Source organism: Suncus etruscus, chromosome 15, assembly GCF_024139225.1.
Source record: "Suncus etruscus isolate mSunEtr1 chromosome 15, mSunEtr1.pri.cur, whole genome shotgun sequence".
NCBI classification, from domain to species: domain Eukaryota; kingdom Metazoa; phylum Chordata; class Mammalia; order Eulipotyphla; family Soricidae; genus Suncus; species Suncus etruscus.
This window is the reverse complement of record NC_064862.1, coordinates 21296417-21315751: the sequence shown is the minus strand read 5'-3', so window position 1 is coordinate 21315751 and position 19335 is coordinate 21296417. Positions and strand designations below refer to the sequence as shown.

At 52.5% G+C, this 19335-nt stretch overlaps 1 protein-coding gene across 1 annotated transcript in view; it reads right to left on the bottom strand.

Annotated features, from left to right (window-relative positions):
* RPH3A (rabphilin 3A) overlaps positions 1-19335 on the bottom strand; it is a 70599-nt gene that overhangs the window by 12446 nt on the left and 38818 nt on the right. Inside the window, exons 6-14 of the mRNA XM_049789388.1 lie at positions 11730-11859; positions 10457-10543; positions 9749-9914; positions 7309-7458; positions 6226-6312; positions 4785-4847; positions 3105-3296; positions 1203-1282; positions 572-646 (exon numbers count right to left, since the gene is read on the bottom strand). Coding sequence (XP_049645345.1) covers positions 572-646; positions 1203-1282; positions 3105-3296; positions 4785-4847; positions 6226-6312; positions 7309-7458; positions 9749-9914; positions 10457-10543; positions 11730-11859 — 1030 coding nt within the window. The remainder of the gene's footprint in view (positions 1-571; positions 647-1202; positions 1283-3104; positions 3297-4784; positions 4848-6225; positions 6313-7308; positions 7459-9748; positions 9915-10456; positions 10544-11729; positions 11860-19335) is intronic.

Sequence of the window (19335 nt, the reverse complement as noted above, 5' to 3'; positions counted from 1 at the left end):
GCATGTATGCATGTCTGATATGTATATATACATGTGTACAACATGCCTGGGTGCCTCCTCCTGCCTGTGGCTGTCTGACCCTCACAGAGGCATCCCAGGCCCTCACAGGATCATGTGAGTATGGTCAGCCATCTCTGTCTTAGAACCATGTCACACAACCAGACAGAGCTTAAGAGAGGCTGCAAGGACCATGTTCCTGCCCAGCCACAGGTCCAAGCTGTCCTTATAGGACAGACTCCGGGCCTCCCCCCCACCCCAGCAGGCTGGCCAAGAGCTAGAGGGAAAGGGCCCTTCCCCTTTCTCTCCCCTGCCAGAACATTCCCTCCAGTCCAGCCTCACTTCCGGGAGGGTCTGTGCAGCCCATGTGCTTGACTGCTGGGCTGGGCAGCTGTGATGGAGCATGGCAGGCCCTGAAGCTAGGAGCAGGCCCCATGTGGCTTCCTGTGTTTCTCCTCATTGGCAGCTCCTCCCTCCCCTAGTACATCCTGAGATGCTGTCCCTCTGCTTGGCACCAACTCTTCAGGCTATTTTGGGTGCGCAGGCTATGGCAGGCAGCCTGACCATCTGGTACCTTGCTGGCTCCTGGCAAAAGGTGCAGTTTCACGTAGGGGTCGGCCAGGCCGTTGGAGTCCATGGGCTTTAGGCCCTGCAGGGAAGAAGACAGTGGGTCTGGGGTCCCAGAGGCCACTGTGGGGGCAAAGGGCACCCCCCTACTATGCCCATTGGTCTGCCCTGCCTGCCAGGGCAGAACTTCGACTGCATCACTTCCTGATGGTGCGACCTCAGACAAGTATCTCAACCTCTCTGAGCCTAGCTTTCCTCACCATCAAATGGGGGTGAGAGTACCCACTGTTGGGGGACAGCTATTGGCATTTGCTGCTGTAGGTGCCCGCTCAGGGCAGGAGGAGAGGGGCCAGCAGAGAGAGGAGGGGAGTGGGAGGACAAGGAGCTTGGAGTCCAACTCACAAGCTTACAGTGCCCCCTCCAGCTCTCTCCTGGGACTGGGCACAGGGGTCCAGGGGGAGGGTGATGGTCTACAGGTGGGCTTGTGGGGGCACTGGCTGGGCCCTTTGGCAGGGTTAGTCCAGCCGCCCTCACCCCTGCCCCCCAGCAGGCTGCAGCCAATTCCTGCCTCTTCTGTGTCCCTGTCACAGAGTGCCCAGGGGACAAACGGGGACAGGACTTCCCAGGCCCTCACCCACCTTGGCCTTTATGATGGTACAGTTCAGGGAGCTGCTGTCTTGGTCATAGAGGAGGCTGAACTCGAGGGCACCCAGGGTGGCTGCGGGGAAGAAACGGCAGGAGGCAAAGAGGATGCTCATCAGTCACTCAACAAACACCACCTGAGCACTATTGCTGAATGCAGTCCAACAGGCCTCTCTGTCTGAACTCCCTGACCCATCTTTCCTTCTCTTCCCTTCTCTGCTGGAATCCCTGCTCTGCCTCATTCCTGGCTTCCTACTGGGTGGGGTCAGGAGCTCTACCTGTCTTCTACTTTGGAGTCCCCTTGGGGTGTGGGGTAGGCCCAGCCAAAGCCACTCACTAAGAGGCTTGGGGAGAAACTGCTGCTCAGCCCTACGGATCCTCACCCTCACCGTCGGCATCTGTGTCCTAGCTGAGGTGTCTCCTCCAAAAAGCCCTCTCTGATCCCTCCCTCCTGGCCCTTTGTTTCATCTGAGTCCCTTTATGGTGCTCCATCTCTGAAGAAAACAGATGGCCATTAGGATGACTTGTTTCTCTCCCCTAGAATGTTGTTTCTACCAGCTCCCCTGCCTGTTGGGCCTCCCTGGAACCGTTAGCTTCAGAAACAGTTTGGGGCTCCTAAGCTTGGGGGCTCCCTAAATACTTGCCAGACATAGTCTTGAGCACAAGAAGCACTGAGCTAAAAATGGAGACTGGCCTGTGATAAAACCTTGGGGACAGCTGCTAATAGCGCCAGCTAATAGCAGAGGCTGGAGGGTTGAGGAGGGTGCCCAAAAAACTTCGGTAGGTCAAGAAATGGACATGCCAGGTGGTGAATGGAGCAGAGACCCGGAGAGGCAGAGAAGGGGACACAGTGAATCTGCAGAGCAGACACTTCCCCGGTTGACCAGGAGGGCAGGATGCCACCTCCTCTCCTGCTGCAGAACCACAACCAGGACAGCTCACCACCAAGTCTCTCCAGGGCCTGTCCCCTGATCCGCTGCAGCGTTGGGGTCCTCCCTCCCCGAGGCTGGACAGTCCCTGAGTTGCTTAGAGCAGTGTCACTCCCTACTCCAGATCCCCTGGGGTGAGGTTAACAAGGTCCCTGGTTCCACTCGCGCAATGGCCTCTTGATCCCCTGTGCTGGTCCATTGGGCAATTATAGGTCCCCATGTGGCTTTGCGTCTGCAATATGTGCATGCTCGACACACACACATCCAACCCTATGAGATGTGCCTGGTCCAGACTAGACACCTCTCCCCTCACACACTCCCATCACACCCACTGCTGCTCCTGCTGCATGTCTGTGTGTGTGCTTGGAGGGTGGGGGCTCAGGAGCAAAGGCAGAGCCACAGCATTTGCAGAATAGCTTCAATATAGAGGCTCCACAGGTGGCTTCTGTGAAGTTCAGGGAAAGAACAGTCACTGTATGGATGCATGCAAGAAGGACCATTGCTCAGAACCAGGGTTAGGAGTCTTGATGGTTTGGGAAGTGCTGGGAACCCATTCGGAAAATGGGTTAGGCTGGCATTTACCTGCCATTGGACACCGCTGGGCTATATCTGTCCCAATTCCGAGTGAATGTGGAGACACGCGTCCCGATGAGTGTGCAAATGCCTATCCTGGTGAGTGTACAAACTCAGGCATATGTTTTTCTTTCTTCTTTTTGTTTTTGTTTTTGGGTCACACCCAGCGACTCTCAGGGGTTACTCCTGGCTCTGCACTCAGAAATTGCTCTTGGCAGGCATGGGGGACCATATGAAATGCCAGGATTCGAAGCATTGTCAGTCCTAGATCTGCTGAATGCAGGGCAAATGCCCTACCACTGTGCATATGTTTTTCTGACCAGGTGAAATGCTGGCACGCTGGGTGGCATTTGGGGTCGACCCACCACATCCTGGCATCCCCACAAGTCCACCTACTCGCTTCATCTGAGTCATAGCTGTTGGCTTCCTCCTCCTCCTCCTCTGAGGGAGGGGGCTGACGGGCAGGGGCCGCGGTGGGTTGGGGGGGCCCTTGGGCGTGGCCGGCTCTATCCTCCCTGGCTCCAACAATCCGCTCCTCCCGGGGTGGGGCTGCAGCCGGGATGTGGCCAGGGTCGCTGGGAGCTGCTTCTGTAGGGGAGAAAGGGGTGAGGTGAGGAGCCCTGCTCCAGGGAGTGGCCCCTGCAGCCTGAGCCTCATAAAGAGACTGCAGTGCAGCCACTAGCCACTCAGACTCTGCAGAGGAGGACCCGGTTCCCTCCCAGTGCTGCCCTGTGGGCCACTTGGGCCCTCAGAATATCCTTTGTCAGACCTGCAGAGGCCGGGGGTTGTGAGGAGAAGTTACACCCTATGAGCAAGCCGTATGAGCTAATTCAGATCAGGGGCGTGGGCCCTGGGGCCAGAATACCTGGCTCTGAGCCTCAGTTTCCTCATCTGTAATATGGGAATCACAACCCTGTGGGCACTCACACACAGAGGCAGGGCCAAAGAAAACAACCCACACTGCAGAGCAGGGATTCTGGTGGTTAGGAACCATAGGCAGAGACCATGGCAAATAGCCAAGCCGACCTTCCTGTGCCCTTTGGAACAAACTCGGGTGCACGGCTAAATCCAGACAGCTTGTGGGTGCTATCAGCTCCAGTGTGTCCCCTGGTGCTTGTCCTCCCTGTGACCACGCCTCAGGCTCATCAGAAGAGCACCAGCCCAGGCCACACAGTGAGAGGCTTGGCCCTGAGGCCACCTGTGCTCTCTGCCAGGGCTTTAGAACTTTTCCAAGGCTCCAGAATCTTCTCAGGAATCTAGAACTTTCCCAGAGCTCCAAGACCTTCTCAGGGTTCTAGAACTTTCCCAGGGCTCCAGAACTTTCTTTGGGCTCTAAAGCTTTCCCAGGCACCAGAAACTGCTCGGAGTTCTAGAACTTTCCCAGAACTCCAAAACCTTTTTAGAACTTCAGAAACTTCTCTGGGTTCTAGAACTTTCCCAGAGTTCCAGAATTTTCTCAGGGTCCTAGAACTTTCCCAGGGTTCCAGAACCCTCTTGGGGTTCTAGAACTTTCTCAGGGTTCCAGAACCTTCTGAGGGTTCTAGAACTTTCCTTCTCAGGTTCTAGAACATTTGTTCTCAAGGTTCTAGAATTTCCCAGGACTCCAAAACCTTTTCAGAACTTCAGAAACTTCTCAGGGTTCTAGAACTTTCCCAGAGTTCCAGAATTTTCTCAGGGTCCTAGAATTTTCCCAGGGTCCAGAACCTTCTGAGGGTTCTAGAACTTTCCCGGGGCTCCAGAACCTTCTCCTCTCATGCCATCAGATCAAGTGCGACAAGTGCGACCAACAGCACCACAGCTCTGAGCTGTGGCTGGTTCTGAGCTCAGTTTTGGTATCTGTGTACCAGAAAGCTCTTTGCTGTACCCCAGACCTTGGTACTGTTCAGAATCTGCTTCTGCTGTAGAAGAGGCTGGATGCAGAGCCACCCTGAGGTACACTTTCCTTGTACCCAAATACAGCTCAGGCTCTCTAGAGTCTGGCATTTAGGGGACTCCCCTGGAGGTCATCAGATGGATCTAGGCACCCCTGGATCTCTTGCTGGGAGAAGGGAAAGAAGGAGGGGAGGGAATACTTGCCAGCTCTCTGGTCTGGGAAGCGTCCTGCTGGCCCAGGGCTGGGTCTGCTGCCTCCAGGGGGTCCTGCCAGGCAGAGAAGGGGAAGTGTGAGGCAGAGAGGGACCCCTCAGATGCTCACATAGCTCAGGCAGTGGGCAGACATGTCCCAGCTGTGGGAAGGGCCCTGCAGAGGTTCTAGGCACAAAAGGATGTGGGGGTGAAGCTTCTTACTTCTGCTTCTGTCCTGAGCCACAGTTCTTTACCTGGGCCATGCAGAAGGGGACCCCCCACTCTCCTGCCCAGCTGGCTGCCAAGGCAGAGGACACTCTGGGTAGAAATACTTATGAGGTGGTACCCCAACTGTACTTGGGCAAGGCCCCGAGGGTGTCTTAGAGGGGGTGGTTGGGAGTTCCAAGGTGCAGTGCCCCAAGGCAGGTTAGGACAAGGCCAGAACAACAGGGACACAGCCAGGAAGCTGGCTCCAGACCAAAGGCTTTTCTTTCCAGGTGTTCATGTGTGTGTGTGTTTGTGTGAATTTATGCTACATCTGTCAGGGATTTGTAGCCACCCCTGGCTCTGCTCTCGGGGCTCACTCCAGGCAGTGCTCAGAGGATCGAGTGATGTCGGGTTCAAATCCCAGATATCCCTGTGCAGGTGGTGAGTTTCTCAGTCTCTCCCTCCAGTCCTGTGTCCACCTGCCCTCATCCCACACAGAGCACAGATGCTGTGTTAACCCTGACCACAGGGCTGGGGAGTCCCTTCTCACAACACACTGTACCCTGGGGCTCAGATCCTTCAGCTGGCCACAGGCTCAAAGTGCACTGCCCAGCTACGTCAGGTTTATAATCAAATTCCCTTTGGAAGTGGCTGAACTGTGACTCTCCCTAACCCCAAGAGAGGCCTTAAGCACCCTCTAGGTCCCTGAATGTTCAGGACCCTAAGCACAAAGGGTCTCTGCAGAAAAGCAGGTGGAAGCAAGATACTGAGAGAGGCCCCCAGAGCTTCTAGAATGCTGAAGTGGAGCCGGTGGAGGGGAGAGGTCTGTAGAGAAAGGCCTCCTCATTTCCCCATCCCCGGTCCCCCCATCCCTAAGCCTTCCATGCTCAGGCATGGCTACCCAGCAGGATGGGGCAGCCATCCTTCTCTTTTTTTTTGGAGGGGGGGGGCATACCCAGTGATGCTCAGGAGTTACTCCTGGCTATGTGCTCAGAAATCATTCCTGGCTCAGGGAGCCATATGGGGTGCCGGGAGATCGAAGCAAGGTCCGTCCTGGATCGACTGCATGCAAGGCAAATGCCCTACCACTGTATTATCACTCCGGTCCCAGGAGGAATCTTCTTTAAGGAGCTTCAAAGGTTGCTGGAAATGGCAACTGCAGGAAACCCACTGGGCTCTGCCCACAAGGAGGGCTTTAGGTACGATCGAGTGCCAGTTTAGGCAGCAGGTAGGTGGCTATGGGTACCTGGCTGCCCAGACTGAGCAGTGGGTGGGTTCTGCATCGGGGCAGGAGTAACTCTGGCAGCCTGGACTGAGTTGGCTCGTCGCAAACCTGCAGGGGAAAGGAAGGAGATGGTCTAGTGTAATCACACACAACATACAAACACATAAATACATACACGTGTGATCATATATGCACATGTGTATGTATAAACACACATGTTCACACACATGCATGCAGAGGAAGGAGCTTGGCACCTATCAGCGGCACCAGGCCATGCTTCTGCATCTGAGTAGATGCAGCCCTTGCGCAGACCCCTCCTACTCTTTTCCCTTCCCTTGGGGGTATCCTCGGTTCTATGTGACAGATTTGTTGTTGGAAGTGCTGGAAATGTTCAGGGGTTACTCCTGGCTCTGCACTCAGAAATCACTCTTGGCAGTACTTGGGAAACCATATGGGATGCCGGAGATTGAACCTCAGTCAGTTGTATTCAAGGCATGTACCCTCCCCACTGTCCTATGGCTCCTGCCCATCTGACTGGAGATGCTTGGCTGTGAGTGAGACAGCTCGACCTCCATTTCTATCTCACCAAAACTTGAGCCAAGGAGAGACAGGCTGCGACTGAGTCTCCTGAGCCCCTGTGAGGCAGGGGAAAAGGAGGGGCACTCTGGTTACCACCCTTCATCTTCTTAAACTGGCCTTCTAGGACCTCCTTGTGCAAGCAGCTGGGGCAAGCGCCCACGGTTGGGGACAGTTGCCACCAGTCTTGATGAATCCCCATTCCAAGCTCAGTAGAGTGTTTGCCTTGCACACAGCCGCCCCGGGAGGGATTGGGGTTCGATCCCTGGCATCTCATTTGGTCCCCCAAGCCTGTCAGGAGCAATTTCTGAGCTCAGAGCCAGAAGCAACCCCTGAGTGCTGCTGAGTGTGGCCCTAAAAACCAAATAGATAAATAAATAAATAAAACCAAAACAAAGTACTCAGATATGTTTTACCAACAGGGCAAGGGCCAAGGGGCTTCTTCCTAAATCCCAGTGAGAAACAAAGCTCACAGAATTGTTGCTATCTGAACTCAGAAGCCTGAATCCTGCCCTGAGGAGCTCTCACCTGCTGGGCTCCGGCCCGTGTCCCCTTCTCCAGCTGTGCCTTGGTCCCAGCCGTCAGCATCCCGGCTGGCTGGGCTCATTCGTGCCTCAGAGGCCCTGCGAACTGGGGGTCCGTGGCTTCCTCTCCCTGGAGTGGTAGCCGGCTCAGGGCCTAGAAGGAAAAGTGGGGATTGGGTGGGGAAACTGGAGGAGGAACAGTCTACAGAAGCCACCTGTGCTTCTAGGTTTTTTTTTGAGGGGGGGTCACACCAGGCAGTGCTCAGGGGTTACTCCTGGCTCTGCTCTCAGAAATTGCTCCTGGGAGGCTTGGGGGACCATATGGGATGCCGGGAATCGAACCATCGACTGTCCTGGGTTGGCTGCGGATAAGACAAATGCCTTACCGCTGTGCTATCTCTCTGGCCCTTCACCTGCGCTTCTATCTTGGAAGTCCCCTGGGCTAAACAGAGGGACAACTGTTGTTTATTTAGGTTCTTGGGTCACACCTGGATGTGCTAAGGGCCACTCCTGGTTCTGCACTCAGAAATCACACCTGGTGGTGCACAGAGAACCAGAGGGGATGCAGGGGGATTGAACCAGGGTTAACCATGTACAAGGCAAATACCCTACCTGCTATACTATCTCTCCGGCCCTGGGATTGTTATCTTATGGGATCTCCAGCCCTTGTTTTATAGGATCTGAGAGCTGTAACATACAGAACTCATGAAGCAACCCCACCTCCAGTTCCAGTTACTTTTACTTTAACATCGTAAGGGCTCCCCCAGCTCTGCCTGTGTGCCATTTTGCACACACATGATCAGCCAGAGAAGAAAGGAACTGAAATCACTGGTGATGCGCCACTCTGGGATGTGTCCCCCCCAGGGCTCACTGGGGAATTTTGCCCATGGTGATAGTAAATATTCTGGGGGCTTTTCTATTCATCATGTGTCTCCCCAAATAGCAGTTTTTCAGACAGTCTCACTTTGGCCAGCCATTCTACCCACAATTCCCACTGAATGGGTGGGAGGCTGCATTTCTCTCTGTTTGGTGCACTTTTTCTGAGAAGCTGATCACACCCTTTGTGGGTGGACATGTTGGCAGAGACACCTGGGGTCATATCAGCCGACTTCAGTGCTGCACTCTGCAAAGCACTTCCAGTGCAATGTCTCATTTAATCCTCAAAAAAGACCCATAACTTACTGACCCTATTTTATAGATAAGGAACATTATACCACTTGCCCAAGCTCATAGGACCAGAGCTGGATTTCAAGCCTAGATCCTTCAGGCCTCCATATCTCAGACCTTGGCAATGCTGTTCTTCAGTCTTCTGAGAAGTCTTCTATTTCTAAAGAAGACTGTAGACAGGAACACTTCACAGGAAGAAGGTGGCTTCTGGGGGCAAATTGGAGCTCCTGGGAAGTGCTGAGCCCAATCCCCAATGTCTACTGAGAATGTGACTTTTCTCTTTGAGGAGTAGAAATTGTTTATATCTCATCAGGAGACAGAATGTGGTGGGTGGTGCTGACTGCTGGAACAAGGTTTTTTGGGAGGCAGAGTTAGACATTTAATTCTGACCTTCCTATGTGAAACACTGACTGCTCAACGGCTGGGTGTCATTTAAAAGAATGTTATCACATCACATTTATTGAAATGTCTTTATTGCAAGGACTTTATCTGGCCATGTTATGTTATGTTCTATTAGGGGTTATGTTCTCTTGAGGTGTTTTTTATTGCAGATGCTTTCTTTTCTTTTGATGGTGTGGCTATCACTTTAATTACTAACAAAAAGACTTGCACAAAAGTGAGAATAATCAGAGTTGCAGTAATTTTCTTCAATTCCCTTTAGACTCATCTCTCCACTCTAGTCCAATTTCAGATTTGCCAAATCTTTACAGAAGATGGGGCCAAGGAAGATATACTCAGCAAAACCCAGCTCAAGTTACAATGTATACTTCAAGTAGTGGGAGTTCCACAATTTCTAATTTTAATCTCTACTTCTGTTGTGCCTCAAAATAACCTATTGAGGGGGCTGGAGCCTTGCATTCAGTCAATCCAGATTCAATCCCTAGCATCCCATATGATCCCATAGGTACTGCTACGAGTAATTCCTGAGTGCAAAGACATGAGTATCCCCCAAGTATCTCTGGGTATGGCTCCAAAAGAAAACATACAAAATAACCCATTAGGAGTGACTGCTTGAACTTCTGGCAGCCTGGTTTTGCTATATAGTTCCCTGGGCCACCTTCCTGAGACAGATTCATGGTAACTGTGAAGTCCTAGCAGAGAAGTCCTAGATCCAAGCTTAGAAACCAAACTGGCTGGCTAACAAGTAGGTAGAAACAGATTTGATGTCAAAGTATCTCCCAGGCAGACCAGTTAGCTGGGATCTGGTTCTAGTCCTGGGTAGATCAGTTGGCTGATCTTTGGCCTTGGTCCTGAAAGAACATGCTGTTTTCTCCTACCTCGAGCTGAAGCCCGGGCAGTGTGTTTGGGCTCGGGAGTGGGCTGCTCAGGGGCAACAGGCTCAGGGACAGGCTGTTGAGGCTTGGTCTTCCTTATAGGCATTTTCTGGGGCAGGACTTGCTTAGGGAAACCCTTGAAGAACCATGCTCCAGAACGCTTCCACACCTGGAGAAAAGAGGTGGAAGATGAAGACATGGCAATGAGCACGCTGTCACCTGCCTTCACCAATGTCCCACTTTCACTTTGCTCCCTGCCCTTTGAACATCAATAAAAGACCCAACATGCCTTTCCTATATGAGTCATACAACATTCCTGGAAACACAATCAAGTGGCTCTTGGGAAACCCATTGTGTTGACGGGGGTGGGAGTTAAATATGAAAGGGTTATAGATGGGTGTCAGGTGACTCAATCATCATGGAAAGACAAAGACCGGACTTCAATGCTCTTTCCTGTTAAATGTGGTATACTTCTTGCTGCTAGGAAGATAGCTCAAAGAAGCAAGAGAAGCGAAGGAAGCTTCTCATATTCAGGGACCTTCCTTATTTGTAGACTCCAGGTTCAGAGATAAGCTTGTTCCCTCCAAAGCATTCCCTCAGAGTGCAAACCTGACCAGTTTTCCCAGCCTCCAACTGCCAACCTGGTTCCAGAGAGGTAGGGGTTAGAACAGGGACGGAGGGGAGCTTTTTAGGACACATTCAAGCACTCACCTCCCTCTGCTCAATGCAGATTTTGCACAGCCACACGGGATGTGGGCGGTTGTTGGAGGTCTCGACGCCACATTTGGTGCAGACGTTCTGGGGACAAGACAGCCCAGTGCATGTCCGGCTCCACCAGGCTCTGGGGTGCCAAGGGTGAGGGAAGAGGCAGCAAAGCGTCCCTACCCTCTCTAGGGGGAAGGACAGAGACAGGACTCCCCTTTCCTCACTCCCCTTCCATGGCCAAGGCCAGATACAATAAAGTTCCAAATTCGAGCCTGAATTGCCAAGGGCAAGAGCTTGATTGCCCTCAAGCAGGAGATGCAAGAATTTGCCCAGAGCTCCTGTAAGGACTAAACTTTGAGAACCTACACAGGTAAGGAGCCATAACAGAGCACCTGTGGAGGAAAGGACAGATACCTGTTCCTTTTGTTCACTTATTTTTATGGATCCCAAAGGGATCTGAGATCTGCAAGACTTTGACTGTAGCTTCTGAGCCTCGGTGGATGGAAGGTAGCTGAGGAAATGTCTTGGCTATGTGACAGAACATTAGGCTTCAGGCTAAGTTTCTTTTAAAAAAAAAAACCGAGGACCTGAGAGATAGCACAGCAGTAGGATGTTTGCCTTGCATGCGGCCTACCCGATAGGGACCAGGCTCGATTCCCAGCATCCCATAAGGTCCCCTGAGCCTGTAGGGAGGGGGGGTGCTCCTGAGTGCAGAGCCAGGAGTAACCCCTGAGCACCACTGGGTGTGGCTCAAAAACCAACCAATTAATCAATCAATAAAGTTTAAAAAAAATTCCTAGACAACCCAGAAACTGGAGTAGGTCACAAAATTCTCACTATTGTTTGACTGCCTCAGACAGTCCCGGCTTGGGCAGTAAATGCCGGGGACGCTCTGCAGATCTAACCTGCTGCAGAAAAGCCTCCTCACTTGCACCTTAAGTCAGAGGATGAGGTTCTTTGTCAACTTTCCCTGCACACCCATGTGGAATGTGTCTGTCCCTGCTCCTTTGCCTGGTGCATAGGCCACATTCGGGGCTAGCAGGATCCCCATGGCTCCCAAGGCCTTTCCTGGTGGAGCTGATGGGCCTGAGGGGCCCGAGGGACTTCCAGGGGAAGAAGGAGCAGTGACATGGAAGAAGCTGGCAAATAGAGCAGGAAAAAAAATATTCTGGCAAATATCTTTTCGCACCCCCTGCCCAGCACTCTCCCCACCTGCTCTGCACCCCAGAACCCCTGCCTGACCAGAGACAAGCAAAGGTGTTGGCAGGGAACATGGTACCTTCTTACAGTCCTCACACACGACACAGGCTGAGCCCAGCGCCCCAAGCTGTTCTCCACACAGGATGCAGCGGTTCACCCCGTCCCCCGCCACGTTCTTCCTCATGTTCTCCAGACGGTCCACAAGGCGCCTGGAAGCAGAAACAGAATCCTCAGGACCCCCTAAGCCAGGGCCCCCTAGTGTCTCAGGTCTGGTTGACTGTCTTAACCTTTGAGGCCAGCCCTCTTGACTAGCTGTTAGTGTAGGTGGCAATCCCCTGTGTGAGAAAAGACATCTGGAGTTGGAGACTGTCAGAGCTCACCAGAAGGCTGGAAAACCCCCAACCGACTCTGCTAGCTTCTGGGGAACATCTCTGAGTCTCTCCAGCTCGTGCCACTTCCTCCAGGCAGTTGTCCAGGTCTGTTTCTGACTGCAGCCTCCCTCACCAGACTGCCTCTCAGAGGTTCTCAGGGGCACCTTTTCCACCCAACTCCCTGTCCAAGTTGCTTTCTTCCCCCTTTCTGAGCTCTATTTTGCTCCAGGCTCAGGAAATGGCACCCTCACTCCCAGATTGCTCAAATCATACACCTGGGGTACAGGGGGCACCCCTACTTCACCCCTATTCTTCAATGCCCCAACCAAAGAGATAGTCTCAGCAACCAGCTGGCTCTCCATCCCCACCTCAACCATGTCCCCAGTAACCCCTTCCAGGCTGACCACAGGTCCCTCTGCAATGATCAGAGACAGTGCCCCCCTCTGTCTCGGTGGGTTTGAGCCACTGCTAGGTCCTCTATTCTCAAGCCTCCAGCCTCGCCCTGATCAGAAATGCTGGTTAGAAATAAAAATTCTGGGGCTGGAGAGATAGCATGGAGGTAAGGCGTTTGCCTTTCATGCAGAAGGTCATCAGTTCAAATCCCCGTGTCCCATATGGTCCCCTGTGCCTGCCAGGAGTAATTTCTGAGCTGGAGCCAGGAATAACCCCTGATCATGCTGGGTGTGACCCAAAACCCACACACATAAAAAATAAAATAAATAAAATAAAATAAAATAAAGAAATAAAAAAATTCTGCCCCTTCCAAAACCAACTGCGTCCAAGTCTTGGGGTGGGGTTGGGGGGGGGGGCTGACTTAACCTCCCAGGGGAATCTGAGGCTCTTCACGGCACTGCGACTCTTCTGCAAGCTGTTGGTCCTCTTAGTATTTAGTGCTTCACCTACCTCAGAATTTGTATATTCTGTTCTTTGTACCTGGACTCCAGCCTGCCACTCACCTGCTTCCATTTTCCTATTCTGCCCAGAAGGCTCCTTTTCCCCTTCAAATACCACTCAAAATGCCACCTCTTCTCAGAAGTCTGCTCTGATTGCCCTCCCATCTTGCTTGGTGCCTTTGCAAACATTTCTCACATTTGTCAAGAAGTGTGAGATGGGGGCGGGCAAAAAAAAAAATAAATAAATAAAAAAAAAAGAGAAAAAAAAAAGAAGTGTGAGATGACTAGCTAACTTACTGGGAGACCATTTTTCTTTTTTTAACTTAATTTATCAATTGATGATTGATTGATTGATTGATTGAATTTTGGGTCACACCCGGCATTGCTCAGGAGTTACTACTGGCTCTGCACTCAGAAATCGCCCCTGGCAGGCTGGGGGACCATATGGGATACTGGGAATTGAACCGAGTCCTTCCCAGGTTCGCCACATGTAAGTCAAATGCCTTATTGATATGGGGCCGGCGAGGTGGCACTAGAGGTAAGGTGTCTGCCTTGCAAGTGCTAGCCAAGGAAAGGACCGCGGTTCGATCCCCCGGTGTCCCATATGGTCCCCCCAAGCCAGGGGTAATTTCTGAGCACTTAGCCAGGAGTAACCCCTGAGCATCAAACGGGTGTGGCCCAAAAAAACAAAAACAAAAACAAAACAAACAAACAAAAAAAAAACAAATGCCTTACTGATGTGATATCTCTCAGGCCCTGGGAGACATCTTTTGTATCTCTCTGGAGCACAAGGCAGGAGTTTGGCAGACACCCCAGGAGGAGAAGGGAGAGCCAGCCAACACAGGAATGGGTGCAGTAGCTGCTCCCTGAACTCCTAAGGTGACCCCAACGAGCTCCATTCAAGTTTATTTGACACCTGGCAGGGTCTGAAGAGCTTTGTGCCCCCAAGTATGGGTCAGGACCCCTCTTCTACAATGCCTTTTCACACAAAGCCCAGGGAGGTACTGACTGAACCAAAGTCAAGAATCCAGAGCTCAGGGTTCCAGAAGCATCCTAGAAGCATCCTGCAAATGAAAAGTGTCCTTTGAAATGAAGACTCTGATACACCAGGTCTGGGTGCAGCAGGGTCAGAAGCTGTGTCCAGAAAGCTCCGCACAATCCCGTGAGAGTCCCATGTCCTGGCCCCAGTGAACCCCATCGGATGGGCTTGTCCCAGTCCATCTGTAGCCAGTGAGCCCAGATGGAGCAAGATCCTGCCTGCTAGTGGACCCGGAAGAGCTGAGTCTAGGTTCTGGGGCAAAGGGAGAGAGGAGCCCTGGGCACCGCAGGGCTCTACCAACCCCCCTGGACATCATAGTCACCCTGGACACAGGGGCTCCACTGTGTGCCAACTCTCCCATCCACCACTTCGACTAGCACTGCACAGAGCAGTTTTAATAGCAGCTTCTCCCTTGGGGCACAACTGGAGGCAGAGTTAAGGCCCTGTGCCCAAAGATGTCCCTGAATGCTGGCTGGCACCTCCCCATGACCCAGATCCAGAGCCACTTGGGAGGGGACACATAGAGCATGCAGTAGGCACCTCTCTGCCCCCCCCCATGTGTCAAAGACACATGAAGTAAGCTTCAGGGCATGGCTCCACCCCGAGTATCCATGCCAGGCTGAAAGCTATGATGCTCAAGTACTTGGGGGGCAGGAGGTAAAAAGTTATTTGGGACACACCTGGCTCTGCTCAAGAATTATTTCTGGCTCGGGGGACAATTAGGGGTGCTGGGGATCAAACCTATGTCAGCCACGTGCAAGTTGAGTGCCCTCCCTGCTGTCCCATTGCTTTGGCCCAAATGCATGACTTTTGAGAATCCCCTTCATGCTTGCTCCTGGGTACCTGGGGTATATCACTGCCCCTACCCCTGAAATCTGTCTTTTGGGGTTTGGCAAAGGGGCTGCAGGATTAGGAAGTGACAGGATTTACGGCACATCTCAAATCCTACCACCAGGATCCACATCTTTGCTTAGAAACAAATAGGTATGTGCCCACACATACACACACAGTACATGTCAGGTACACCATGAACATGTATGAGCATGCTTTTGTACACACCACCCCACAGAGAATTGGGCCTTCGCTGGTCAGAGCCTGGCTCACTGGCTGCCCTCTGCTGACAGAAGAGACATTAAGATGGGCTCAACAGTGCCCAGCGATTTAACTCAACCTCCTGCCACAGTCCAACGTGGCCTCTGAAACCTTCAGGCCCAGCTCCTGGCAGCTCTGCCATGGGTAAGACTGCAGGTTCCAAAGAGCCTTCCAGAAAGGCGGGTACAAGAACAGTTGTGTACAAGAGGCTCTGTGCTGTGAGCACGGAGCTGAGAAGGGCCCTGTGTCAACGAGCGTAATATACTTGCATTGAGGGAGGAAATGGGGGGCAGTGAAGTTCTACCTTGTGTCTGGCTGTCATTCATTCCTGAACCCGGGGCTCTCCTGCTCCTCCGAGGCCCCCATGTGAGTGTCTATGGGGGATGTGGGAGAAATTAGCATTAAGTTGATTATACTTGGCAAGTCCTGAGTTTGGGAGAGGGCACCGTCTGCTGTACAGGGGGCCGGCTGTCCTGCCGGGCTCTCAAAGGATCTTGTCCTTAAATGACTGAACTGCTGCCAGGAAGCTGTGCAGCTGGCGTGTGGCTGCAGGCAGCTCAGACTCATTAATTCTCGATGCCTTCAATGCCTGCCTGGTCCCCCCGGGAGTCATGGGTCCCCACATCTCTCCCTGTGATGAATGGCTGCATGGGGCTCCAGGCAGGGAGGGATGGAGGCGAGGGAAAGACAGCTGGAGGACCTGCTGGGCTCGCAGCAGCCAGGTGGGACAAGGTGCCAGGCCCATATCAGCCAGGACTTGAGCAGAAGCATGCTGTGCATTCCAGCCAACTCAGCCTGAAGTCAGTTCTGCTCTTCATTCCATTTTGCAGATGGAGAAAATGAGGCATGCAGAGGACAGTCTCAAGCATAGGGATAGCCTACCACCAGAATAGCTGTTGCTTCAAGACTCTTTCTAGCCCTATCACCCCTGTCTTGGACACTACAGACCACTGATTTACCCTCTGGAGAAACTGAGGAACAACATGGTAGTTTTTGATTTGGGGGACATCATAGTCCCTCCCCCTAAAAATAAACCACCCTGATGAAATCTAGTTACATTTTTTCTTTAAAAAAAAATGCATAGGTGGGGGCCTGGAGAGATAACACGGTGGTAGGGCATTTGCCTTGCATGCAGCCATCCCAGGAGGGACTCATTTTGATTCCCAGCATCTCATATGGTCCCCCAAGCCTGCCAGGGGTGATTTCTGAACGCAGAGCCAGGAGTAACCCCTGAGTGCCACTGGATGTGGCCCAAAACCCAATCAATCAATCAAATTTTAAAATATGATATTATGAGGCTGGAAAGATAGCATGAAGGTAGGGCATTTGCCTTGCATGCAGAAGGACGGTGGTTTGAATTCTGGCATTCCATATGGTTCCCTGAGTCTGCCAGGAGCGATTTCTGAGCATAGAGCCAGGAGTAATCTCTGAGCGCTGCCTGGTGTGACACAACTTCTGCCCCAAATATAAAAAATTGCATATATATATATATATAGGGGCCGGTGTCATAGTCCAGCAGGTAGAGTGTTTGCCTTGCACATGATCTACCCAGATTCAACCCCTGGCATCCCAGATGGTCCCCAAAGCCTGCCAGGAATAATTCCTGAGCACTGTTGGGTGTGGCCAAAACCAGGAAAAAACATGGGGCTGGAACAAATGATCAGCACAGCAGGTAGGATTCTTGCCTTGCAAGCAGTCGACCGGGTTTGATCCCCAATATCCCAGTATGGTCCCTTGAGCCCCACCAGGTGTGATCACTGAGTGCAGAGCCAGGAGTAGGCCCAAGTACTTCTGGGTGTGTCCCCAAACAACAACAAAAGAGCATATGGACAGGTGCATATGTCTAGCATCAGGATGGCTGCTCCCCACCCCCTAAATACCTGAGTTATAGTATCATAGACTTCTAGGATGTTGGGTCAAAAGGGAGGGAGGTGTCCTCCTTTAGGAAGAAGACGAGTGGGCCTGGCTGGCTGTCATCTTGTCAAACCATCAGCAAGACACTCACCTGACTTGCTGGAGCAAATGTCAAGTCTCATTACACACCTTTGTGCCAGCATTCTGGGGGGGATTCGGGTACCCAGAAAATAAGGGCTGGAGGAACGGAGGCAGAGAAGGGTCTGTCTGGACTGTGACAGATTCTGGCAACAATAGGTCACTGTGTGTCTGTCTGACTTCCCCGCCCATCCCAGCGTCTGGGCACCGAGGTTAATGAACAGCCCTAATTACTTCGGGGGGCCATCTGTTTCAGGAAGCTGGCCACAAGGTTGTCCTCTACCTGGATGGCAGGCGAAAGAACGCCATGGAGAAGCGTGACAAGGACGCAGAGGGACATTCCGCTGGCTACACAACCAAACTGCAGAGAGCTTTCCCCAGGTGCAGTGAACTTCAGCTTTAATTCTTGGCCACACCGTGTCCACCCAAGTCCCAGAGGCCTTTCTTTGCCCTGGGAGAAGCAGGTTCACACAGCCTGATAACTCTGTCCATGGCTGACCTGGGGAGTGTATGCACCCAGGAGAGGTTTGTCCCTGGGCTTGTAGCAGCATTGTGGAAGAGATCAAAGGCACATTCCCTGCCATGGGAATCAAAAGCTGGATCTTTCCTGAGGTGAAATGACTTCTCCCACCGCCCTCTTTTTTTTTTTTTTTTTTTTATTGTTTTATTTTTTTGGTTTAGAGGCCACACCTGGAGATGCTCAGGGCTTACTCCTGGCTCTGCACTTGGGAATTGCTCCTGGCAGACTCAGGATGGGATGCTGGGGATCCACATACAAGGCAAGCATCCTCCCTGCCGTAGTGTCTCTCTAGCCCTAGCTTCGCCCCTTTTTGCACTCTGTGGCAGTATCCTGACAGTGCGGCCACATTCAGTGCTGTCCAGTCCCGGGCATGTCGTAGACCATCCTGCCCCTTCTCCATTGTCCCATTACCTATTATCCATCATTACCCACTTTTCCCCAGTGGCATATGTGGATAGATGCCAGACCTGCTTAGGCCCAGCTCGCCTGGCAACTTCCTTAGGCCCATAAGAGGACTCGGAGCCCCACTACTGAACAATTCCCAGAAGCAGACATATATGGGGGTGGCGGGGAACACTCGCTGGATCTTCCAGAGCAGCCCAGATACCAGTTGAGTGCAGCTGAGTGAGTCACCACAGCTCATAGAGCCTGGAGAAGAACACCCCCCCCCACACACACACACACCTCGGAAATCTCAGCCCATGAATTGGGCCAGTGAAAACAGAATGGTTGGTCACTTGATGCGCCACTAAGCCTGGGGTGACTTGTTAAACGATAACAGAGAATGGTGACAATTCATTTCCCTCATCACAAGCGCAGGGTCCTGACTCAGAAAATCCTCAGTGGTCAAGACACGCAGATTAGGCCCTGAGACCCCACGAGGCACTTGGATAAGGAAAGCGGGGTGTTCATGAAGCTTCTTTCTTCTCTCTCTGGATGGATGATAATCCTCCTCTCAGGCTGAGCTATGTGGTGAGGGGAGGGGGGTTGATCTAGGGGAACCAGCTCAGGGGTGCAGGAGGGCCAAGCTAACTAGCAAACACAGCAATGACTAGAGGGCCTGAGGTGAATTCTCACTGGATTCTTGAGCCACAGGAGTCAGAGGTCAGACCTGAGGCTAGGGAGACGTGTGTGTGTGTGTGTGTGTGTGTGTGTGTGTGTGTGTGTGTGTGTGTGTGTGTGAGAGAGAGAGAGGAGAGAGATGAGAGAGAGAGATGAGAGAAGAGAGAGAGAGAGAGAGAGAGAGAGAGAGAGAGAATGGTTCCCAGGGCTGCAGCAATCTGCACACATGAGGCCCCACTGCACGCCCCACTCCAGCACTCCCCGTCTGGCCTCAGAGACTCCCGGCACAGCTGGGCCCGAGTGGTACAGTGGTGGGCACTGATCATTCAATCTTTTTTTTTTTTTTTTGGTTTTTGAGCCACACTCGGTAATGCTCAGGGGTTACTCCTGGCTATGTGCTCAGAAGTTGCTCCTGGCTTGGGGGACCATATGGGACACCGGGGGATCGAACCTCGGTACGTCCAAGGCTAGTGCAGGCAAGGCAGGCACCTTACCTTTAGCGCCACCACCCGGCCCCTGATCATTCAATCTTTGCTCAAAACATTGCTGAGCATGGCCCTTCTTAGGGGTCGCCTTTACCTCAAAATAACCTTCTTGTGTGTTCCCAGCGGGTCTTTGCACCCCTCTGCCACCTCTCCACAGCGCAGCACTGTGTCCTGAAAATGGGCCGAGCAATCTCAATGCACTGGGTCCTCCTGGGCCCCAGTGCCTAACTC